This window comes from Macaca nemestrina, chromosome 1 (assembly GCF_043159975.1).
Source record: "Macaca nemestrina isolate mMacNem1 chromosome 1, mMacNem.hap1, whole genome shotgun sequence".
Lineage (NCBI taxonomy): Eukaryota > Metazoa > Chordata > Mammalia > Primates > Cercopithecidae > Macaca > Macaca nemestrina.
In genome coordinates this window covers 190387725-190412544 of record NC_092125.1, presented here as the reverse complement: position 1 = coordinate 190412544, position 24820 = coordinate 190387725, and the positions used below count along the sequence as shown (strand labels likewise).

Below are 24820 nucleotides of genomic sequence, written 5' to 3'. Positions count from 1 at the left end.
TGTCCCGGGGCACATACATGAGGACTCATGTGGGCCGTATTGTGTGTTTGCGCTGGGGGGAGGGGAGACCCCAGAACACTGTCCCCTACCCCACCCCCTTCCTCAATAGGCGGAAGCCACTGGCTTCCTCCCTTTCCTGCCTCCTGCCTCCTTTGTGCCAGCAAGACTGAGGATTGGAGGGAGGCAGGGGTTGGGAAAAATCAGTCCAACTGTCCCCAGGTCTGCCCTTACCATAACCTTCCCCCCACCTCAAGTGACTCCTTCCAGGCCACACCCATCCCCAGCCTTGTGGGGGCCAGACTGGGGGCCTAGAGGCTCAAAGGCAGAATAAGTCCTCCACCCCCTCCCCTGCCACCCCTCCCACCCAAGCCATCTCATTTCCTCTTCCTCCCCAGCACCGACCCACACTGACCAGCACAGGCCGAGCAGTAAGGCCCACAGCATCTGACCCCAGGCCCAGCTCATCCTGGCTGGCCTGGGTCGGCCTCTGGAGTATGGTCTGGCGGGTGCCTCCTTTCTTGCTCTCCATCCTCTTCTTGGCTTCTTATGTGGGTAAGTCTCCCCTGAGTCCCTCACCCCATTTCTAGGCCCCGAGGCCCTGATTTCCACCCGAGAAACCCTATTTTATTGTAGAGACAGAAAGTAGGATGGTGGTTGCCATGGGCGGCAGGGAGGAAGAAATGGGGAGTTTTGTCTAAAGGGTACAGAGTTTTTTACAAGATTTTTACTCGGTTTTACAAGATTAAAAGAGTTATAAAGATGGGGCCGGGTACGGTGGCTCATACCTGTAATCCCAGCACTTCAGGTGGCCGAGATGGGAGGATCACTTGAGGCCAGGAGTTCAAGACCAGACTGGTCAACATAGTGAAACCCCATCTCCATTTTGTTTAAACTTTTTTTCTTTTTCAAAAAAAAAAAAAAAGGATGGATGGTGGTGATGGTGGGACAACATTAGGAATGTATTTAATCACATTGGGTTATATGCTGCTTACAGATGGTTAAGATGGTAAAATTTGCCAGGAGTGGTGGCTCATGCCTGTAATCCCAGCACTTTGGGAGGCCGAACGGGCGGATCACAGGGTCAGGAGATTGAGACCAGCCTGGCAAACATGGTGAAACCCCATCTCTACTAAAAATACAAAAATTAACTGGGCATGGTGGCAGGCACCTGTAATCCCAGCTACTCAGGAGGCTGAGGGAGGAGAATCGCTTGAATCTGGGAGGCAGAGGTTGCAGTGAGCCGAGATGGTGCCACTGCACTCCAGCCTGGGCGACAGAGCGAGACTCATCCAAAAAAACAAAGATAGTAAAATGTATGTTATATGTATTTCACCACAATAAAAACTTTGGAAAACAAACCCTATCATCACTGCCATCATTTTGATCCACTAGAAGGTGAGATCAAGGCCAGGAAAACCCAGGCAAGTGCCAGAAATCACTGCAACCTGGGATCAGGGGAGGAGTGAGGAGTAGCTGCTGACTGTGTTGGATCTGAGGATCTGTGGGGGGCCATTTTCAGGGGGTGTTCCTAGGATCATTGTGTTGGATTCATTCAATTATTCACTGGACAAACATTTATTGTGCACCAACAATATTCCAGGAGTTGTGTTAAGTGCTGGGCCATTAGTTGAGAGGCTGGCAACCCCCAAGTCTGTACAATGAGATTAAATGATGCCAGCGTCCTATGGTTGTTATGGGGTTTAAATGAGAAAATGATGCAGAGCAGTTGGCATAGTGCCCTGCGCTTGCTAAGGATTTCTGAATAAGTGGCAACTGATTCCTTCAGTCTGCTGGTCAGAGGATTAGCACACAGAGGCTGCCTTTGAGTGGTTCATGGTCTAGTGCAGAACACAGGACAGGGGGAGAGGGCTAACCAGGGACAGACACAGGAGCTCTAGAGGAGCACTGAGGAGGAGTCAGCTTACACTGCCTCGGGTAGGAGACAAAAAGGGAGTCAGGGAAGATTTCACTAAGAGGGGTGGTCTTCATTCCAGGCAGCCAGAACATAAAAAATGCAAGTCTCATAGGCATGGAGGTGCATAGGAGAGAAGGCGCCTGTTAGGAACACAACAGGAGGGACAGTGTGGGAGCAGCATGGGGGGCTCAGGAGCATGGACATTATCCTAAGGGCAACGGGGAGCCGTGGGAGGTCATAGGCAAGAAAGTCACAAGGTCAGATTTGGTGTTAGATCACTGTGGAGGATGAGTTGCAGAAGGAGGGGCTGTGGCTGTTGGGATGGTCCAGGTGAGTAAGGAGGGCTGAACAAAGGCAGGCTGGGGGTGTGGGATGAAGAAGAAGCGTTCAGAAAACAATGTGCAGACTTCTGTGACTGATGGGGCAGCCAGCACAGTGCTCAGAGGTGTGGACTTTAGAATCAGACAACCTGGCCCTGCCGCTTACTAATTGTATGACCTTGGGCAAGTTACTTAACTTCTCTGAGCCTCCCTTTCCTGGCTATAAAACAGGGATAATAACATCCACCTCCCAGGATAGCTGGGATGGTAAAATGAGACAACATCAGTAAAGTGCCTGGTGCATAACTGGCAGCCAATAAACATTCATTCTCATGACAATGGGAGTAGAGATGACTCCATAGTTTGTGTCTCAGGTGGCAGGTGCTGACCAGTGAGTCAGGGAGCACTGGAGAGGAGCAGGTTTGGGAAAAGCTGATGGAAATGCAGGTCCAAGCTGAAAGACGGTTCCCGAGTTATTGACTCAGAGGTGATGGTTAAAACCAGGGGAGTGGGCGAGCTTGCTCAAAGAAGACAGTAGAATAATTACCATGATCCTCCTTTATAAATGAAAGAATATCCACTTCACTGGTTGTGAGGATCCAGTGGAAAATGGGGGTTTGGTATGTGCTGGGCGGTCAGTAAATGCCAGTTTCATTTGCTCATGGTAGCCTTTCAAACACTGATAAGCTAGGTGGTATTTAAACTAATTAACTGCTTGACAGTCAGCTAGCAGAGACAGAGAAGGAAGGGCTGGTGGAGGGGTGCTGGGTCCTGGAGCTGAGGCAGGCTCGCAGGCTCTCCACCATCCAACCTGGACTCTGACTCCACCTGGTCTCTCCTGCCTCAGCCTCACATATTGTACTCCAGTCACACAAACCTGGAGTCTTCACCTGCCATAATATTGCCACTGCAGGCCTTTGCCCAGGCTGTTCCCTCTGTCTAGGATGCCCTCTCCTGCCCCTGACTTCTCTCCCTCCCCATTGTCCTCACACCAATGTGTCCTGCTCCAATTTTACCTCCCAGGAAACATCTCTTCATCTCCCTGTGCTCCCCCAGGCTGGATCAGGGGTCCCTTCTCTGTGCTCAAAAGCACAGCACCCTACATTTGGCAGCTACGTCCATGCCTGTTCCTCCAAGTAGGGCATAAGCTCTTTGGAAGGCAAAGACCAAGACCCACCTCGTGTCTGAGTCTGCTGGGCTCCAGGCCTGCCCTGGGGCTGCCCTCCCTGGCTCTGGGCCCTGCCCCAAGCTTAGCTCCATTTCTTTTTGTTTTTCTTTTTCTGGAGAATGGGGTCTTGCTATGTTGCCCAGGCTGATCTCAAACTCCTGTGCTCAACGGATCCTCCCGCCTCTGCCTCCTTGAGTGCTGGGATTCCAGGTGTGAGCCACCGCACCCAACCCTAGCTCCATTTCTGCGCCACAACCTTCTGGCTGCAAGACTCAGCCTCTCCCATCTCAAACCCCAGCCCAGCAGACATTTCTAGATCTCCATAGTGACAGAGAGGGGGACCCATGGGACACGTCTGTTCTGGCGGGCTCTCCTGGCCTGCACTCTCGTGGTGGGGGCAGGGAGAAGTGGCCCACAGAGACCTTTGCAGGGCTGTTTTAGAGACGAGTGGGGAAACAGGACTGATAGAAAATAAAGTGAGGAAACGGAGACAGGGAGCATAGATCATTCTTTCCGAAAGCTGGGGCGAAAGGGAAGCCATCTGGCAGGAGAAGGGAGGGGACGCGGCCAGAGGATTCGTGGTTTTTCGTTCTTTTAAAATGAAGAGACTTGCCGGGCGCGGTGGCTCAAGCCTGTAATCCCAGCACTTTGGGAGGCCGAGAGGGGCGGATCACAAGGTCAGGAGATCGAGACCATCCTGGCTAACCCGGTGAAACCCCGTCTCTACTAAAAAATACAAAAAACTAGCCGGGCGCGGTGGCGGGCGCCTGTGGTCCCAGCTACTCTGGAGGCTGAGGCAGGAGAATGGCGTGAACCCGGGAGGCGGAGCTTGCAGTGAGCTGAGATTCGGCCACTGCACTCCAGCCTGGGCTACAGAGGGAGACTCCGTCTCAAAAAAAAAAAAAAAAAAAAAAAAAAAAAGAAGAGACTTGAGGGAAGAAGACAGTGCGCATGGAAGGGGAAAGCAGAGGGGGATGGGCATGCCTGATAAACTGAGGTGCCTGTGGAGTCCGAAAAACCGGGCAGGAGAAGGAAGAGGGGTGAAGGTTGGAGACCCTCTTCTAAGTGGACGGTGGTTCAGTAAGACTAGAGGACTGGGGCTGGGGGTTCTAGGGCACTAGGGTTGGCTGGGACTACAATAGGGTCACTGGTGTCCTGGCCCCAGGCGCGGCGGTGGACCTGACGCTGCTGGCCAACCTGCGGTTCACGGACCCCCAGCGCTTCTTCCTGACCTGCGTGTCTGGGGAGGCCGGGGCGGGGAGGGGCTCCGACGCCTGGGGCCCGCCCCTGCTGCTGGAGAAGGACGACCGCATCGTGCGCACCCCGCCCGGGCAGACCCTGCGCCTGGCGCGCAACGGTTCGCACCAGGTCACGCTTCACGGCTTCTCAAAGCCCTCGGACCTCGTGGGCGTCTTCTCCTGCGTGGGCGGCTCCGGGACACGGCGCACGCGCGTCATCTACGTGCACAACAGTCCTGGAGGTGAGTCTGGCAGGCAAGGGGATGGCAAGGGGGAAACCAGGCCGCTGACCTACCTTCCATCCCACAGCCCACCTGCTTCCAGACAAGGTCACACACACTGTGAACAAAGGCGACACCGCTGTACTTTCTGCACGTGTGCACAAGGAGAAGCAGACAGATGTGATCTGGAAGAGCAACGGTGAGGGGGCATTTGAACTGGTGGGGTAGGTAGACCCATCGTTCTGAGGCCCCAACACTTTCATCGCCCATGGAACCCTCAGCTTTGGTCCCTAACACACCCGACCTCCAGGGCCCCTCCTCTGTGGTGGACCAGGTCCCATGGGATGCAGCTGCACCTATCTTATCTGCAGTTCTGAGCTGCCCTCCTACTGTACACAGAGGGCCAGGAGCCTGTGGTCAGCTGCCCCTTCCTTTTAGCCCCAAATGAGCATGATGTTAAACCCTCATCTTTGACTCTCCCCTGGGAGTTAGCAGGTGCTGTCACATAGTCCACCTGGTGGACAGCAGCAGTCCCCCTGAGGAAGAAGAGAACTGGTAACATCATGCCCAACACAGGCAGGGCAGAGGCTAGCCTCTCCCAAAGATCTGTCCAGCCCAGATCCTTGATATCCAAGACAGCCTGATGCTGAGGCCTGGGTAGATCCCTGGGATCTCAGTCCCAGGCCTGACCCTTTGGCCACCCCATAGCAGGAAGCTGTTTTCCTATGTGGCCCCAAGATTCCTGCCTCAGTCCTCAGGTTCACAACCCCTTGGCTGACTCTTGAATCCCTGGGCTCCTGAGGGAGGAAGACCCTTTCCTTTGGCCATGGGGGCTGCCTCCTGAGCTCTGGACTCCCTGAATTGACAGGAGATGTGAAGAGGCACAGGCAGACCTGGGTCTCTAGGCTCTCTGTTCAGCCCTGAGCAAAGAGGCAAGAAACGGGTGGGGCAGGGACTGGGGCACTCTTCTAAAAGGGAGAGGCTCATGGGAGAGACCCCAGAGTAAGTGGCACTTGAATTGTGCTCAGAGGAAAAATGGGAAGACAAAGAAGGCAGAAAGGGAAGGAAGGGCATTCCAGGAGGAGGGACTGAGAAGAGCAGGGGGATCTGAAACACAAGGGTGTTTCTGGAAGATAAACAATCCATTCAGGAATTCAGAAATGTTAGGAGTCAAGAAGTGTGTGAAGAGGAATGGGGCTGGATGGCTTGGCCATGGCCAAATTGGTGAAAATGATGTCTAAGGAGCTGAATTTTTGTCCTGAGGTCACTGTAGAACCAGGAGAGTTTCAGCAGAGGAGTTAAAGAGAAGTCTGTTGTAAAAAATCACGCTGGCTGCTGGGTGGAGGAGGGACAAGAAAGGGTGACACTGGAGGCAGAGGAGCCTGCTTGCGAGGCCCTGGAGGCCAGGACCAGGGCGGTGGCAGTGGGTGTGGGGAGAAGTGAACTGGGTTAGGGGATGAGGAGGAGGTGGACTGAGCAGGACTTGGTGATTTACTGGGTGGTTGATGGAGCATGAAGAAGAGGGCGCTTCTGAGCTTTGTGGCATGGGCGTCGGCTCTCGTGGTGCCAGCCCCAGGTCTCATCATTGTGCATGGGGCCCACTGGTGTGACCTGAGCAGAGGCGGACAGAGAGAGGTAACACAACCCTCATGGAGTGCTGAGGCCCCTGACCCATTCATGCTCCCCCAGGATCCTACTTCTACACTCTGGACTGGCATGAAGCCCAGGATGGGCAGTTCCTGCTGCAGCTCCCAAATGTGCAGCCACCATCAAGCGGCATCTACAGTGCCACTTACTTGGAAGCCAGCCCCCTGGGCAGCGCCTTCTTTCGGCTCATCGTGCGGGGTCAGAGGCAGAGGGCAGAGGTTGTGGGTAGGGTGGGAGGCTGAGAGCCCTGTGGGTACTTCCTGTGGGTCCCCTGAAGCCCCTGGATCTCCAGTCCTCAGCAGCAGTGGTCAGGTGGGCGAGGGGCCGCCGCTGAAGACACCTTCCTCCAGGTTGTGGGGCTGGGCGCTGGGGGCCAGGCTGTACCAAAGAGTGCCCAGGCTGCCTACATGGAGGTGTCTGCCATGACCATGACGGTGAATGTGTATGCCCCCCTGGCTTCACTGGCACCCGCTGTGAACAGGGTAAGGAGGAGGGGAGCTAGGACCCAGGCAGGAGAGGATCCCTTACTAGGAGGAGACCCTAGAACCATGTGGGTGGAGCTTGGGGGGTGAGGGCAACAGGCAGGTCCTGGGCCCAGGGACCCATAAAGGCCCATACACCCCCACACACTCTTTTTCTAGCCTGTAGAGAGGGCCGTTTCGGGCAGAGCTGCCAGGAGCAGTGCCCAGGCATATCAGGCTGCCGGGGCCTCACCTTCTGCCTCCCAGACCCCTATGGCTGCTCTTGTGGATCTGGCTGGAGAGGAAGCCAGTGCCAGGAAGGTATGCTTAACCCACCCTCATGGTCCCTGACCAAGACAGCTGGCCACAAGCTTGACCCGGACCCTTCACTCTGCCTCTGACTTACACAGCAAGCCCCCCGCTCACTTGACCAGTCCTTCTACCCCCAGCCTGTTGTATAACCTGTGCCCCATCTGTGCCCTAATTGCCCCCTGTCCCATGCCCCTCTAATCATACCTCCTCTATTCCCAGCCTGTACCCCTGGTCATTTTGGGGCTGATTGCCGACTCCAGTGCCAATGTCAGAATGGTGGCACTTGTGACCGGTTCAGTGGCTGTGTCTGCCCCTCTGGGTGGCATGGAGTGCACTGTGAGAAGTCAGGTATAAGCACTATTACCTTTGAGACTCCCCCAAGATAAGTCGGCCTTTACCAAACACTTCTCCCTGGTGGAAGAGACTGGTCCCTCCTTTCCCTGCAAGGGTCCAAGTCCTGCCCTCAGGGAGCTTAGAGTCTAGTGGGCAGGGAGCTCTGGCAGGGAGTCAGTCTGGTAGGGAGTCAGTCCAGCAGGGAGCTCACTGCCAACCAGCCATACTGGAAAGGGCAGCAACCCAGAGAATGTGGGAGCCCAGAGGATGCCCCTCGGCAGACAGCAGGTCAGGGAAGGGTCTGGAAGCAGGTGTGATCTGAGATTGGATATGAAAGACAAGAGAGAGATAGCTGAGGAAAGAACAAGAGCAAAGACCCAGGGATTGGGGACTCAGGTTTGGGTGCCAGGACAGTGGAGTAGGGGACGCAGGGATTGGGGACTCAGGCTTGGGTGCCGGGACAGTGGAGTAGGGGACCCAGGGATGGGGGACTCAGGCTTGGGTGCCGGGACAGTGGAGTAGGGGACCCAGGGATTGGGGACTCAGGCTTGGGTTCCGGGACAGTGGAATGGGGGACCCAGGGATTGGGGACTCAGGCTTGGGTTCCGGGACAGTGGAATAGGGGACCCAGGGATTGGGGACTCAGGCTTGGGTTCCGGGACAGTGGAATGGGGGACCCAGGGATTGGGGACTCAGGCTTGGGTTCCAGGACAGTGGAGTGGGGGATTGGGGAAATGGTCAAAAGAGGTCAAATCGTGGGGCCTTTGAATGAAGGCCAAATCGTGGGGCCTTTGAATGAAGGCCAAAGAGTGCACTTCATATGATGGGGCAAGAGGGAATTGTTAAAGAGGAACAAAGGGGTCAGATCTGTGTTGGAGAAAGGACCTGTAGCTGTTGGCCGGGGAGCGGGAGTAGGAGACCCTGGAGGAGTCTATACCTGGGGACCATAAATGATGAGGCCTGAGCTAGTGTGCTGGCTGGGAGGATGGTGAGGGGCCTGCTGGCGGGTATTAGAGGGTATCAGGAAGTGGGGAGGTAGTTAGGAAGTAGACTTTGCAGCTGATGGGATGTGGGGCTGGGACGCTGGAGGAGTCATGCGGGCCTTTGCTGGAGGGACTGGGTAGATGGCAGTGCTTCCACTGAGAAACAGAACATGGATGAGGGGCGCTTTGGTGGTCATGTGTCTGCCCCTGTGGAAGCTCCAGGATGAGTGTCCTCTCTCCTCAGACCGGATCCCCCAAATCCTCAACATGGCCTCAGAACTGGAGTTCAACTTAGAGACGATGCCCCGGATCAACTGTGCAGCTGCAGGGAACCCCTTCCCAGTGCGGGGCAGCATAGAGCTACGCAAGCCAGATGGCACTGTGCTCCTGGTCAGCCCCAGTCACCCAACCCACCAGTACCACAAGCCGCCTGCTTCACAGCTGATCCCTAGACCCCTAGTCCCTCAGAACTTTCTATAGGGCCCACCCATTGGCCTGACCATTGCTCAGATGAGGTCAGGCTGATTGGTGAGGGGCTGCCACTGGGCCTCTGTCCTGCCATCAGTCCAGATGGACATCTGCGTGCCTGCCACAGGGGTGCTCATTCCCTGTGACCTGTCCCCCTCCCCCATCTCTTTTAGTCCACCAAGGCCATTGTGGAGCCAGATAAGACCACAGCTGAGTTCGAGGTGCCACGCTTGGTTCTTGCGGACAGTGGGTTCTGGGAGTGCCGTGTGTCCACATCTGGTGGCCAAGACAGCCGGCGCTTCAAGGTCAATGTGAAAGGTCAGTGATGTCCTAGGTCCACAGGGGATGGACGGTGACCACAGTAGGCTCTAGCTGATGCTGCTCAGGCTGGAGGTCCTAGCAGGAAGGACAAGGACATCTAAGGTCATAGCCTAGCGCCAGGCAAAAAGAGGGGTTGTGGTCAACCAGAGGTCCGGACTGGGCAGTGTCAAGGCTGGAGTACAGCTTAGACCCATCTGGAAAGGACATCCTGTGCCCCAGAAACTGGGGACACTCTCCAGCCCTGCCCTTCCTCCTGCCCAGCCATGCTGTCCCCCACCAACCACCACACACACACAAGTGTACCTTTAACTCTGCTCAGGGATGCTGCCTCCCATCTCTGAGTCACCCCACAGACACTCAGTGCTAGCCCAGGGGGAGCACATGGGGCTGTGGAGCTCAGAGGGTGACCAGCTTGGCTTCCTAGAAGTGGTGCATGCCTAGGAATCTGCCAGGTAAATAAGGAGGGACCTCCCAGTGCCCAAGATTACTCAGACCAGAGCACCCCCCACTCCCAGTCCCTTCACCTTCTCCAGCTTCTCCAGCACCCTAAGCCTTAACCGTTTGCACCCCGGCCACCCTGTGACCCTGCTGTCCCTCTCCTCCTGCTTCCTGTTACCCCATGTAAGCCCCCTCTCTCACCTTCTGCTTTCTCATTGCCACACTCTGCCTCCCAGGTCCTCGCCATCTCCCCATCCTGTGACTGTGCATCCCTCTCTGCCATCATGCCCCACCTTCCGCCTTTCTCTTCTCACTCTGCCCAGGCTTAGGAGCCAGACAACCTGGGCTTGAACCCTCTCTCCACAAATTCCTTGCCCCATCACCTTAAGCAAAGTACTTAACCTCTCTTACTTTGTTTCTCTCTCTGTGAAATGGGGATAGTTAGCACTTGATGGGGTTGTTAGGAAGATTAAATTAGATGATGCATTTAAGCATTTAGCACAGTGCCCAATACAGGGTGCATGCTCAATATATGTTGATAATTATTGTTCTTATTATTTAAAATGTCACCTAGTCCCTAGATTTTTATTGTTCTCTAGCAGCTCTCACATATGATCTGCAGCTGGGACCCCTCTTCTGACTCCAGATCATTTGGTGGGGCCTCCATGAAGTGGGGCATCTTCTCTGGAAGTCTGGTTTTGAAGTTAGTGTGGAAAGTGGCTGCTGTATGATTCAGAGGCCCATTTTATATCCAGCCACTCCCTGGACATCTAATCCCCTGCATGAGACAAAGGCACCAAGGGCTTCTCCGCACCCAAAATGGACCTTCATCTCCCCCCAAATCAGCACCGCCTCCTGACATGCTTATTGCTGCCTGACACTCCCTCAGCTTACAGCGCTGCATCCTTTTCTGCCCTTGCTCCCTCCCTCTTTCCTTCCTTCCTTTCCTCTCAAAAAGCCAGTCTCATAAACATTTGTAAGAGTCAAGGGAACCTGTTAAAAGCACTAATGCAATCATCTGGAGAGAAAAAGTTGAGTCCAGAATAGGAACAGCGATCATGGGGTGAGGAAGTGGGACAGGGACATGAAGGCTGTTTTGGAGTAGAATGGATAGATCCAGGCGGCCTGTGCAGACAGACCTAGTTCAACACATGGCTGTATCTCCTCCTAGTTGTGTGTCCTTAGGCAAGTTATTCGGTGTCTCTGAGTCTCAGTGTTTTCATAATGCAGGCTAATGAGCCCTGACGGAAAGGTGGCTGTGAGAATTAGAGGTCATACTATGAAGCATGTGGTGGGGAGCAGGTGCTTCAGTGCCGGTGCCATTTTTTTAAATTAAGAGAGTGGTGAATGAGAGCAGGGGCAGAGAGCAGGATGATGCCCAGGTTGTCTCCCTGCCCTGGGTTTCAGCCCCTTCTGTCTACCCCCACACTGCATGGGAAGAGTGCACCCCCAAACCATGTCTGGCCATGTCACTTCCTCATCTACTATCTTTTGGGACACCCTCATGCTTTTATTGCTGAATCCTTGTGCCCCAAGCTACCCAGGGGCCTGAACTCTGTCCTTCCTGGGCCCTGGCCACTATGGTCATCTGTTGAACTTGGTGTCCCTCAAGCCCAGAGGGTCCCCAGCTTGAAATAAGACACAGAAGTGGACTGGATAGGCTGTGTGCCCATGCCTTACCCTGAGTCTCCTGGCAGTGCCCCCCGTGCCCCTGGCTGCACCTCGGCTCCTGACCAAGCAGAGCCGCCAGCTTGTGGTCTCCCCGCTGGTCTCGTTCTCTGGTGATGGACCCATCTCCTCCGTCCGCCTGCACTACCGGCCCCAGGACAGTACCATGGACTGGTCGACCATTGTGGGTGAGTAGGGAGAGAGCTGGGGCAGGACAGGGGTGTTGGGTAATAGTGAAGGGATACGGTGAGCAGGAGAGGGAGGGCAAATGGTTCGAGGGGGCTGAAGGGAGCATGGCAGCTTCTAGAAGAGGTGGGGGCTGAATGATGTGTGCTGTACACCCCACCCCCAGTGGACCCCAGTGAGAACGTGACATTAATGAACCTAAGGCCAAAGACAGGATACAGTGTTCGTGTGCAGCTGAGCCGGCCAGGGGAAGGAGGAGAGGGGGCCTGGGGGCCTCCCACCCTCATGACCACAGACTGTCCTGGTGAGAGGCCAAGGGTCATCTCTTCCTGTCCCCCCAGCAGTTACTGTCCTGTCCACCCCAGGGACCCCTGCCTTTCCCATTGGAGGTTGTTCTTCCTTGTTCACTGGGGATCACTGTCCTGTCCAGCCCCAAGTACCTACTGGACAGTTCTGACCCCTGACCTCTGGCCCCAGAGCCTTTGTTGCAGCCGTGGCTGGAGGGCTGGCATGTGGAAGGCCCTGACCGGCTGCGAGTGAGCTGGTCCTTGCCCTTGGTGCCCGGGCCACTGGTGGGCGACGGTTTCCTGCTGCGCCTGTGGGACGGGACACGGGGGCAGGAGCGGCGGGAGAACGTCTCATCCCCCCAGGCCCGCACTGCCCTCCTGACGGGACTTACGCCTGGCACTCACTACCAGCTGGATGTGCAGCTCTACCACTGCACCCTCCTGGGCCCAGCCTCGCCCCCTGCACACGTGCTTCTGCCCCCCAGTGGTATGCCCAGGGCGCAGGGATAGCTGGGGGTTGGGGGAGGACGTGGGACGCAGGGACACATGAGACCTAGGAGACACAGGAGGCTATAGATTAATGGACATGGAGAGGACATGGGACATGCTAGGGTATTAGGCAGACGTGACCCCAGCGGGGACATGGGACTTGGGGAAGATCCAGGATACCAGGAGGACACAGATCACCAGGAGCATGTGAGGAGAGCATGGGGAGGTCAGGGTTCATGGCGAGAACCAGGGTCATGGGAGGGCAAGAGACTTGGGGAGCAGGGGGCATGGGAGGATGTGGAGAGGACTTGGGATACAAGTAGTACAAGGAGAAGCAGAAGCTTGGGGGTGAAGGTGGCCTGGGGGAATGGAGAGGAATTCAGGCTGGTGGGGAGGAGGAAGTTGGCAGGGTGGCTCCTGTGCGTGGACCCACAGAGCAGGGGGCACAGCTAGAGCAGATGTGTCCAGCACCACAGCTGCATAGCCCAGTCCCGTCTGAGGCTTGCCTTCCCGCCCCCATCTCCTCAGGGCCTCCAGCCCCCCGACACCTCCACGCCCAGGCTCTCTCAGACTCCGAGATCCAGCTGACATGGCAGCACCCGGAGGCTCTGCCTGGGCCGATATCCAAGTACGTTGTGGAGGTGCAGGTGGCTGGGGGTGCAGGAGAGCCACTGTGGATAGACGTGGACAGGCCTGAGGAGACAAGCACCATCATCCGTGGCCTCAACGCCAGCACGCGCTACCTCTTCCGCGTGCGGGCCGGCATTCAGGGGCTCGGGGACTGGAGCAACACAGTAGAAGAGTCCACCCTGGGCAATGGTGAGAGGGGAAGGCCCACAGGACCCCTGGGCTCTGAGTGGGGAGAGCTCAGCGTGCTCTCCCTCCACATCACCCCCTGCTGTGGAACTAGGGCATCCCAGGCCCCTCCCAACAAAGACTCAGCCCCAGTCCGGGGGACTCAGCCTTCCCTTCTCATGATCCACTGTCCTAGGGCTGGGAAAATCATGTCACCCCTCTGACACCCCTCATCCCTTCCTTCATGTGGCCCAAGTGATTTCCTGACAGTCCTGGCACTGGGATCTGTCACCTCTCCCTCTGTGTAACCCCATGGTGGCCTCTGGGTTCCCTGACCCCGGTGTCCCCACAATCTGCCCCTCTCACTGTATCCAGGGCTGCAGGCTGAGGGCCCAGTCCAAGAGAGCCGGGCAGCAGAAGAGGGCCTGGATCAGCAGCTGATCCTGGCGGTGGTGGGCTCCATGTCTGCCACCTGCCTCACCATCCTGGCAGCCCTTTTAACCCTGGTGTGCATCCGCAGAAGCTGCCTGCATCGGAGACGCACCTTCACCTACCAGTCAGGCTCGGTCAGTGACCCGCCCCGCCCCCGAGTGCATGCTCACAGCCCGTGTATGTGTTTCTACCTGAGTACACACAAGACCTTGTACACCTTGTGTGTGTGTGCGTGTGTTTGTGTAGCAGGTAAAAGATTACACTCAACAATGTTAAAGGGTACAAAATATAATTTTCTTTATTTCTCTAAAACTGAACTCAGCTCACGAGCCCATTTATATTAGTGGTGAAATATTTAATATTCCCAATTCAAAAGAATTCCGTGATGACCATATTTCATGAGGGACACTCCAGGTTTGGGCTCCGTCAATTGGAGATTTTCCTCTCCCCTCTTTTCCTTCTCCCTAGCGGTTATCTAGGCCTAAATAGCAAGGTGATCAAATGCAAGGACACTTGGGGTTCATGCTGGCCTCTGTCCTTGCAGGCCTTCCTGGACTTGAGAGCCAGCCTCTGTCTGCACACATCTTTGGCTGATGTCCTTAGCTCTACTGTGGTCACCTGCCAGTAGGCCAGTCATGCTGTGACCTCCTCATCCTAACCTCCATTCTTGCAAATCCCAGGGCCTCCTTTCGGAGACTTAAGAAAGGGGCCGGGCGCAGCAGCTCGCGCCTGTAATCCCAGCATTTTGGGAGGCTGAGGCGGGCAGATCGCCTGAAGTCAGGAGTTCGAGACCAGCCTGACCAACATGGTGAAAACCCGTCTCTACTAAAAATACAAAAATTAGCCAGGCATGGTGGCACACGCCTGTAATCCCAGCTACTCAGGAGGCTGAGGCAAGAGAATTTCTTGAACCCAGGAGGTGGAGGTTGCAGTGAGCTGAGATGTTGCCACTGCACTCCAGACTGGGCAATAGAGCAAGACCCTGTCTCAAAAAAATAAAAAAAGAAAAAGAGAAAGAACTAAAGAACTGTAGGGGCTTCCTTATACCTTATGGAGGGAGGCATATTCTATGGCCCTCAGACCCACTGTCCCACTTAGACAACTGTTTCTACCATTGTAGAATTGTGCTGGCCTGCAACCTCACCCATTGCTCCTTGAAAGAGAAAGCACAAACCTCCACTCCTCCTGGCTTCCCTGTAATCCTGCCTGAGTTTTCTGTCCTCCTGTGGCCCACACCCTTCCATCCCTCAGGCCCCTGCTTAGAGGTGGGGCATGGGAGCAGACCCACTATCCCTTCATCCTGTCACATTCTTCCTTCTAGCCACCCATCCGCAGGTCCTGTCTCCTCTGAGGGCTTCCTCATAGTTGTCACTTAGGATCCGAACTCTGTCCTTGGCCTTTCAGGCCTGGACTCTTAATACTGAGAGCTAAGCTTTGGCATTTCAAATAAAAAATAAAAAAAGAAAGAAAACCCTCTTCTCTCTCAAGGGCTGACCCTTGTGATAGAAAAGCTAGTGTCCCTGCTATGCCTTTAAAAAATCCATTCAGAGACCGGGAGGTGGTGGCTCACGCCTGTAATCCCAGCACTTTGGGAGGCTGAGGCGGGTGGATCACGAGGTCAGGAGTTCAAGACCAGCCTGCCCAATTGGTGAAACCCCATCTCTACTAAAACAACAAAAATTAGCCAGGCACAGTGGCAGGTGCCTGTAATCCCAGCTACTAGGGAGGCTGAGGCAGGAGAATCGCTTGAACCCGGATGGCAGAAGTTGCAGTGAGCCAAGATCATGCCACTGCTCTCCAGCCTGGGCGACAGAGTGAGTGAGACTCCATTTCCAAAAAAAAAAAATCCATTCAGAGATTCAATTGGCTTCTTTGTTCCAAGCTGTGTTGGCCCTTCCTCTGAGGTCAGTGCACAGAAAGCCCTCACTGCTGTGGTGGGGGAGGGTAGTGGGTACAGATGTTGACGGCAGGAGGTGGGAAAGCAGTCTTTAACAGACATGGTGTCATAGTATATATCAAGATATATCCCCCTAGCCTGGGCAACATGGCAAAACCCCATCTCTACAATAAAAGAAAATATGAAAATTAGATGGGCGTGGAGGTGTGCACCTGTGGGCCCACCTACTCGGGAGGCTGAGGTGGGAGGATTGCTTGCACTCAAAAGCTTGAGGCTGCAATGAGCTGACATCATGCCACTGCACTTTCGCCTAGGCAACAGACCGAGACCCTGTCTCAAAACAAACAAAAGGATATATCCCTGGTACATGTGCCTGCATATGGATAGGAAATGTGTGTGCACAAATGCATGCGCCCCATGTATGAGTGCACACGTGCATCCCCTGTGAGTGCCCCATGTGTAAATGCATGTGTCCCAGATGCACGTGTCCCTATGCCTGTGCACCTTCAGGCCTGCGTGTGTATATGGACCTATACATGCATGCACCAAGAACATCATGTGCATTTGGTATGTGCCGTCAGCACCAGTGCTTCATGCAAATCCCTGTGCCCCAGGTCCTCAGCCCTTGCCCATCAAGCTGGGCTTCAGTGCACTTAGGAAGCCCCACCAGAAGGTCTATCTTAACCCTTCTTCCAGTTCTCATATTGGCAGCTTCTTTGGTCCTGTTCACTTATTTCCTTTTCCTGCCATCAGCCCTGCCCAGATGGCCTCCTCCTACTCAATTAGGGAATTGGACATTCCTCTTTGTTATGGTTTTGCTATTTGCAGGTCCTGGCCTGGTTTTAGAGCAATGGAGAGAAGCCAAGTGTGTGGACAGGGTAATCTCTGCCTCTGCTACTGTGGAGAAGAAAACCCCTCCACTGGCTCCCAGCAACTCAGGGCTGAGCATGTAGTAGGTGCTCCGGGAATATACCCTGGCCTACTCCCTAAGGCTGGAATCTTCTCCAGAGCTTCCCTGGTGACCCCACCAAAAAAAAAAAAACCTGGTTGTGGGATTAGCGCAGTCATAGGAAGCTCATTCCAATCCTTTTCTGTTTTAAATGTTAGAAATATCCTCCTTCCATTGACCCACATTGTGGCTTCTAGCAACTTTACCCACAAGCCCTGGTTCTGCCTTCCGGAGTCCTGCACACCTGATCCCCCCGCTGCAGCCTCTGCATTTCTCTCCTTGGACATCTGCCCACCCAGCAGCCTACCTGTGGCTCTGTTACCTAAGATTCTGTCTCAGTTATGTCCTCTGTCTGCCTGTCCGTCCCTGGCTGACCACCAGGGTGCCCTCTGTCTGGGTCTCTGCCCACTTGTCTGACACTGAAACCTCCTCGTGTGCCTATCTGTGCCTCCTTCTGCCCCCTTTAACTCTCGCGTGGACTGTCTACCCTCTTGTCTCATCCTGTGAAGGGCGAGGAGACCATCCTGCAGTTCAGCTCAGGGACTTTGACGCTGACCCGGCGGCCAAAACCGCAGCCTGAACCCCTGAGCTACCCAGTGCTGGAGTGGGAGGACATCACCTTTGAGGACCTCATCGGGGAGGGGAACTTCGGCCAGGTCATCCGGGCCATGATCAAGAAGGATGGGCTGAAGATGAATGCAGCCATCAAGATGCTGAAAGGTCCACTGGGGCGACCCCTGGCCCAGCCCCAATGCTCTCCTTTGTCCCACAAATCCCAGGCCCCACCTGGCTTCCTCCAGCAATTGACCCCAGCCCTTGCCAGCCCTTTCTCCAGAGTTATTTCTGGTAAAAGTAATACAGGATTCTTTACAGAGTATGCCTCCGAAAATGACCATCGTGACTTTGCGGGAGAACTGGAAGTTCTGTGCAAATTGGGGCATCACCCCAACATCATTAACCTCCTGGGGGCCTGTAAGAACCGAGGTGAGCCCCCTGCTCATCACCTACCCCTTCTTCCAAACCCCCATCCTCAGCCATCACCTCCACCACATGAGTAGCTTGCCAGGGGCTGCTGGCGACCTGTGCATCGCCCTTGATCCTCCCTCATCCCTGTCTGTTGCCATCGGGTGCCTGCTCCCACCCTAGGTTCCCTGTGTCTAAATCACCACGGTCTGTCTCTTTGCCTCTCAGGTTACTTGTATATCGCTATTGAATATGCCCCCTACGGGAACCTGCTAGATTTTCTGCGGAAAAGCCGGGTCCTAGAGACTGACCCAGCTTTTGCTCGAGAGCATGGGACAGCCTCTACCCTCAGCTCCCGGCAGCTGCTGCGTTTCGCCAGTGATGCAGCCAATGGCATGCAGTACCTGAGTGAGAAGCAGGTGTGTTTGAGTAGGGGCGGGTGGAGGCCAGAGGGGGAAGCCACTGGGCCGATGTCAGGGGAAGAAGTCAGCTGGCCCTGATTGGATGTGGGGATTGAGGTTCCTGGCCCAAGTGGGTGTGTGGGTGCAAGCAGAGCGAGGAGGCAGGGCCAAGGGGCAGGTCTGGAGGAGGTGGGGACTTCCAGTATGGAGGGTGCAGGTGTTGGGTGAGCAGGCCTAGATGCTAGCCTGGAACTCAGGAGACAGGCCCAGGCTGGAGACAGCATCTCCGTGTGAGCTGTCACCCCACAGATGGTGCCTAATGGCAATGGACCTGGTACGATCTGCCGGAGAGAGGGAAGAGCAGAGATCCGAGCCCAAGTCAGCTCAGGCCTGAATGAAAGGACAGGGGGATGACTGTCCAGGGGAATGTAAGACTGAGGGAAAGCGTTTTATTCTTTTTTTTTTTTGAGACTGAGTCTCATTTTTTTGCCCAGGCTGGAGTGCAGTGGCACGATTTTGGCTCACTACAACCTCTGCCTCCCAGGTTCGAGCAATTCTCCTGCCTCAGTCTCCTGAGTAGCTGGGATTATAGGCATGCACCACCACGGCCAGCTAATTTTCGTATTTTTAGTAGAGACGGGGTTTCACCATGCTGGCCAGGCTGGTCTTGAACTCGCGACCTCAAGTGATCCACCCGCCTCAGCCTCCCAAAGTGCTGGGATTACAGGCATGAGCCACGGCACCTGGCCAGCATTTTAAAGATAGTAAAGTTTTGAGTATGTTTGAAAGCAGAGGGGCAGGGGATAGGGCCAGTGCAGAGGGAGGGGCTGGTGGAGAGAGGTCTCTGGGGAAGCTGGGGAGAAGAAAGTTTCTCTAAGGGAGAGAAACTGGAACCCAGGGGATGGGAAGAGGGAGGGGGAGAAGCATGGAAAGAGGAGAAGGTGCAGTATGGCCACCACTGTGTCAGGAAAAGGGATCCAGCCTGAACTTGGCCATGGCCCAGGAAGGAGCGGGTGAGAACCAACACTGATCTTTCTCAGACATGAGTCAGCTGATGAGATTTCAGCCAGGCGGGGAGGAGAAAGAGTATGGGGTACTGAAGGCAACCAGGGTACCCACAAAGACTGACTCCTTACTGGCCTGACTGGCCTGGGCTCCCTCATCCCCAGTCTCTCCTGACTTCTGACCCTGCCTACAGTTCATCCACAGGGACCTGGCTGCCCGAAATGTGCTGGTCGGAGAGAACCTGGCCTCCAAGATTGCAGACTTCGGCCTTTCTCGAGGAGAGGAGGTTTATGTGAAGAAGACGATGGTGAGTCTCATTCAACCCTCACCCTTAGGGCTTGTGCCTGGCCCTGCCCCACAGGGGCCTCAAACAGGCCCTTCCTCCACACTCAGCCCCTTAAACCCATTCTCTCCTAGGGGCGTCTCCCCGTGCGCTGGATGGCCATTGAGTCCCTGAACTACAGTGTCTATACCACCAAGAGTGATGTGTGAGTGTAGGATGGGAGGGCACAGGAGGGCTTGGCCCCAAGAATCACACAGGCCTGACCTAGACACATCTCAGAAATGTCGTGGGTGGTCTAAGGCATGACCTGGGCTGTGTTCCAGGTGTGACACGGGTGTGTCTTTGGTATAAAGTACCCACCCAAGGTGGGGCTAGCTGGAAGGAGTCTCAGAAGGTGTTTCAGGGATAGGACTGGGGTAAAGGTAGTTTCAGATTATGTTTGTGTAAGTGACAGGGGGATGCCTTGGAGAGGTTTGGGAATGCTGGTGGATGCTTCCTGAGGTAGATGGAGAGGCCACTCAGGAGTTGCTCTCATCTTCCTCCCTGAAGGGCAATGTCATGCCCACCTGAGGATCTTACCAGAGCATGACCCCCAAGACTCCCTCTCTGTGCCCCTCCCCTGCAGACAGCCCTCTTGGCACACTCCTCCTGTCTCTCCAGGGATGTCCATCTTGGTCTGAACCTACCCCTTGCCCCAAGCCCTTTGGCCTTGCCTGCACGGCTCACTGCTTACCACACTGATCACCCCTCTGACCACTACATGCCTACTTCCTGCTTCTGCCCCAACACTCCCTAGATTCCCTCCACCTCCTTGAACTCTCTCCCCTGGTCTCAGGCCTGATGCACACTACACAGAGGCTGTTACAAAGTGAGATGCAGTCAAGAGCAAGAGCTTTGGAGCCAGACTGCCTGGGTTTGAACATTTGCTCTGCCACTAACTAGCTGTATGGCCTTGGGCAATCTAGCTAACCTCTCAGTGCCTCAGTGTCTTCATCTGTAAAATGGCAAGAATAATAGAACCTGTATCATAGGGTTGGTGTGAGGGTTAAATGAATTAACATATCTGTTAAATGACCAGTGCCTGGACTACAGTAAGTGCTCAATGAAAATGTTAGCTTGGCTGGCTGTGGTGGCCCACGTGTGTAATCCCAGCACTATGGGAGGCCAGGCAGGCAAATCACTGGAGACCCAGAGTTTGAGACCAGCCTGGGCAAGATGGCAAGACCCTGTCTTTACTAAAAATACAAAACATGGCCGGGTGTGGTGGCTCACATCTGTAATCCCAGCACTTTGGGAGGCCAAGGTGGGCGGATCACGAAGTCAGGAGATTGAGACCATCCTGGTTAACACAGTGAAACCCCGTCTCTACTAAAAATACAAAAAGAAATTAGCCAGGCGTGGTGGCGGGCGCCTGTAGTCCCAGCTACTGGGGAGGCTGAGGCAGGAGAATGGTGTGAACCCAGGAGGCAGAGCTTGCAGTGAGCTGAGATCTCGCCACTGCATTCCAGCCTGGGCGACAGAGCAAGACTCTGTCTCATAAAGAAATAAATAAATTAATAAATAAACAAAACATTAGCTGAGCATGGTGGCACATGCCAGCTATAAGGGAGACTGAGGCGGGAGGACCACTTGTTCCTGGGAGGTTGAGGCTGCAGTAAGCCACTGCACTCCAGCCTGGATGACAGGGTCTGTTTCAAGAAAAAAAAAAATTAGCTCTAATGGTGTTGAGCCCAGGGATGGGGGCAGTATGAAGGAGCTTCACTGGAGCAGAGACAACAGCTGGCCAAGGCCAGATACTTACAGAGTAGACACATACAGGGGGGCTGGGAGGTACTGCACATCTTGGGTAGGTAGAAACTAAACTGCTAGGGGCCAGGGCCTAGAAGGTAACTAAGTGCATCCTTCTTATTTCAGCTGGTCCTTTGGGGTCCTTCTCTGGGAGATAGTGAGCCTTGGTGAGTTCCTAACCCCCATTGCCCAGAGTGCCCCACCTTACCCTACGTGGAGCCCTGGACCAAGAGCACTTTGTCCCCTCCTGCAGGAGGTACACCCTACTGTGGGATGACCTGTGCTGAGCTCTACGAAAAGCTGCCCCAGGGCTACCGCATGGAGCAGCCTCGAAACTGTGACGATGAAGTGTGAGTCACCCCATCCTTGAGCTCCATGACCCTATCTCTGTGATGAGTGACCTCAACTTTGATCCCTGTGACCCCATCACCCCAGCTGGACTGACTCCTCATCTCAGCAATGCCCCCTCGCAGGTACGAGCTGATGCGTCAGTGCTGGCGGGACCGTCCCTATGAACGACCCCCCTTTGCCCAGATTGCGCTGCAGCTAGGCCGCATGCTGGAAGCCAGGAAGGTGAGGAGACTGGGGCTGAGGTGGCGGGTTGGGCTCACAGCGTGCTCCAGAGTGCCCTCTCAGAGGTGCCGTGACCCTGTCCCAACCACACTACCTGCCCAAACTCCCTCACTGGGGGCTGTCACCACAGCTAGGCTGGGCCCCAAGATGCAGCCTGCCTTTCCAGCCCTCACTGGGTTAGACACCAGGCCCTTCCAAAACTCTTTCAAGGCCACTGCTTAGCCCCAGCAGCAAATCCCTCCCTTGAGTCCCAAGTCCCAGACTGCTTGCCTGTCCTCTGCTGAGGCCATCAGCCCATTCTCATCTGGGACACCTCTCCCTACCTGCCAGAGCCAGAGCAGAGTGCATGAATGGTCACTAACCAAATGGATGGATGGGTAAATGAGTGATACAGTAACTGTATGAATGAATGAATGAATGAATGGAATTAGTGGATAGATGATACAATAATCATATAAACATGTAATTCAATAACTGAATCTACTAACCATGTGAATAAGTGAATTATCAAATAAATATAATGAAAAATATATCAAAATTAGTAAATATGAAGAGTTCTTCAAGTAAATTAATGATTAACCATCTTAAGAATGAGGGAATGATCAAATAACCATATAAATGGGTGAGTCATCTAAAATGGCTTTTGAACAGATAAGTTACTTAATGAATGAATGCATAAGCCAAGAATTCACTGAAAGAGTGCATGTTAAAACCGTCCTCTAACAGTGGCATTGAGGGCCTCTCACCTGAGGCCCCAGCTGTGGCCTGATGCCTTCACTGCCCTGGGCTGGTAAAGGCCACTCTTGGCCATGGGGCCATCTTGAGTCTCCAGAACAAATCAGTGTCAGTTCAAATGCCCCAACCACATGGAAGTCAAAGAGCTTGCGGCCAGATTCATCCCTATTCCTGGCCCCCACTAAAGCTTGCTCTGCCCCTAGGCCTATGTGAACATGTCGCTGTTTGAGAACTTCACTTATGCGGGCATTGATGCCACAGCTGAGGAGGCCTGAGCTGCCATCCAGCCAGAACCTGGCTCTGCTGGCCAGAGCAAACTCTGCTGTCTAACCTGTGACCAGTCTGACCCTTACAGCCTCTGACTTAAGCTGCCTCAATGAATTTTTTTAACTTAAGGGAGAAAAAAAGGGATCTGGGGATGGGGTGGGCTTAGGGGAACTGGGTCCTCATGCTTTGTAGGTGTCTCATAGCTATCCTGGGCATCCTTCCTTCTAGTTCAGCTGCCCCACAGGTGTGCTTCCCATCCCACTCCTTCCCCAACACAAACCCCCACTCCAGCTCCTCTGCTTAAGCCAGCACTCATACCACTAACATGCCCTGTTCAGCTACTCCCACTCCCGGCCTGTCATTCAGAAAAAAATAAATGTTCTAATAAGCTCCATTCAATGTCTGCCTTTTACTGCTGGTCAATCTTGGGGTGAGGGGTGTAGTTAAACCCAAGAGACAGAAATTGGCCGGGCACGGTGGCTCATGCCTGTAATCCCAGCACTTTGGGAGGCTGAGGCGGGCAGATCACGAGGTCAGAAGATGGAGACCATCCTGGCTAATATGGTGAAACCCCATCTCTACTAAAAATGCAAAAAATTAGTTGGGCGAGGTGGCGGGCACCTGTAGTCCCAGCTACTCGGGAGGCTGAGGCAGGAGAATGGCGTGAACCCAGGAGGTGGAGCTTGCATTGAGCCGAGATAGCGCCACTGCACTCCAGCCTGGGCCACAGAACGAGACTCTGTCTCAAAAAAAAAAAAAAAAGAAAAAAAGAAAAAAGAAACAATATATAGACATGGCCTCTACCTCGCTGGATCTTCAGACTTATATGGGAAACAAACATTAAAGTATACAAATTATTTTTTTTGGCAAACTTTTTTTTTTTTTTTGAGACAGTCTCGTTCTGTGGCCCAGGCTGGAGTGCAGTGGCGTGATCTCGGCTCACTGCAAGCTTTGCCTCCCGGGTTCACTCTATTCTCTTGCCTCAGCCTCCCCAGTAGCTGGGACTACAGGTGCCCGCCACCATGCCCGGCTAATTTTTGTATCTTTTTTTAGATACAAACATATGAGATCAATGGAACAGAATTGAGAGTGCAGAACTAAACCCATGTGTCTGTGGTCAACTGATTTTCAACAGAGGTGCCAAGGCCATTTAACGGGGAAAGAATAGTCTTCAACAAATGGTGCGGGGACAACTGGATAGCTACATGCAAAAGAATGAATTTGGACTCCTACCCAAACACCACATACAAAAATTAACTCAAAGTGGGTCAAAGACCTAAATTTTAGAACCAAAATTATAAAACCCTTAAAGAAAGCATAGAAGTAAATCATAATTACCTCAGATTTGGCAGTGGATTTTTAGATGTAACAGCAAAGGTACAGGTAACAAAATCAAAAATACATAAGTTAGAATTCATCAAAATTGAAAACTTTTGTGTATCAAAGGACACTATCAGGAAAGTGAAAACCACAGAATAGAAGAAAACATTTGCAAGTCACATATCCTGTAAGAGACTTGTATCTAGAATATATTAATATAAAGAAGTCTTATAACTCAATAGTAAAGTGGCAGATAACCCAGTATCTTTTAATGGACAAAGGATCTGAATAGACCTTTCTCCAAAAAAGAAAAACAAATGGCCAATAAGCACATGAAAAAGATGTTCAACATGAGGAGTCATCAGGAAATGCAAATCAAAACCAATGTGAGATACTACTTCATACACACTAAGATGGCTATAATGAAAAACATAACAAGTGTTGGCAAGGAAGAAAATGGAACCATCATACACTGTTGGTGGGAATGTAAAATTGTGCAGCCTCTTTGGAAACCAGTCTGGCAGTTCCTTAAACATGTGGAAACTCTACACATAGAGTTCTCAGAAGACCCAGAAATTCCACTCCTAGGCATATATGCCCAAGAGAAATGAGAATGTATGTGCACACAAAAATATGTACACGGATGTTTATAGCAATATTATTCATAATAGCCAAAAAGTAGAAACAACTCAAATGTTCATCATCTGATGAATGGATAAATGGTATATGGTATATCCATACAGTGGAATATTATTCGGCCATTAAAAGGGAATGAAGGCTGGGCATGATGGCTTGTACCTGTAACCCCAGCACTTTAGGAGGCTGAGGCAGGCAGATCGCTTAAGCCCAGGAGGTCAAGACCAGCCTGAGCAACATGGCAAAACCCTGTCTCTACAAAAAATACAAAAATTTGCCAGGAGTGATGGTGCATGCCTGTAGTCCCAGCTACTCAGGAAG

General features: G+C 53.5%; 1 protein-coding gene across 2 annotated transcripts; it reads left to right on the top strand.

Annotated features, from left to right (window-relative positions):
• Positions 1–221: 221 nt before the first annotated feature.
• Positions 222–22937, top strand: LOC105494882 (tyrosine kinase with immunoglobulin like and EGF like domains 1). Of its 2 annotated transcripts, XM_011763811.3 has the most exons (23): positions 222–552; positions 4569–4883; positions 4951–5061; positions 6552–6707; positions 6860–6991; positions 7151–7291; positions 7502–7630; positions 8843–8988; positions 9240–9384; positions 11523–11681; positions 11846–11983; positions 12157–12453; positions 12984–13274; positions 13626–13816; positions 17038–17248; positions 17402–17512; positions 17720–17910; positions 19091–19204; positions 19315–19385; positions 21095–21135; positions 21222–21318; positions 21442–21541; positions 22480–22937. In XM_011763811.3, exons 1-23 carry the CDS (start codon positions 495–497, stop codon positions 22549–22551), a joined length of 3417 nt encoding a protein of 1138 aa, XP_011762113.1. In that variant the 5' UTR covers positions 222–494; the 3' UTR covers positions 22552–22937. The 2 variants fall into 2 exon arrangements, with proteins under 2 accessions (XP_011762113.1, XP_070950663.1); XM_071094562.1 differs by lacking the exons at positions 222–552; positions 4569–4883; positions 8843–8988 and having other exon boundaries at positions 4972–5061.
• Positions 22938–24820: the final 1883 nt, after the last annotated feature.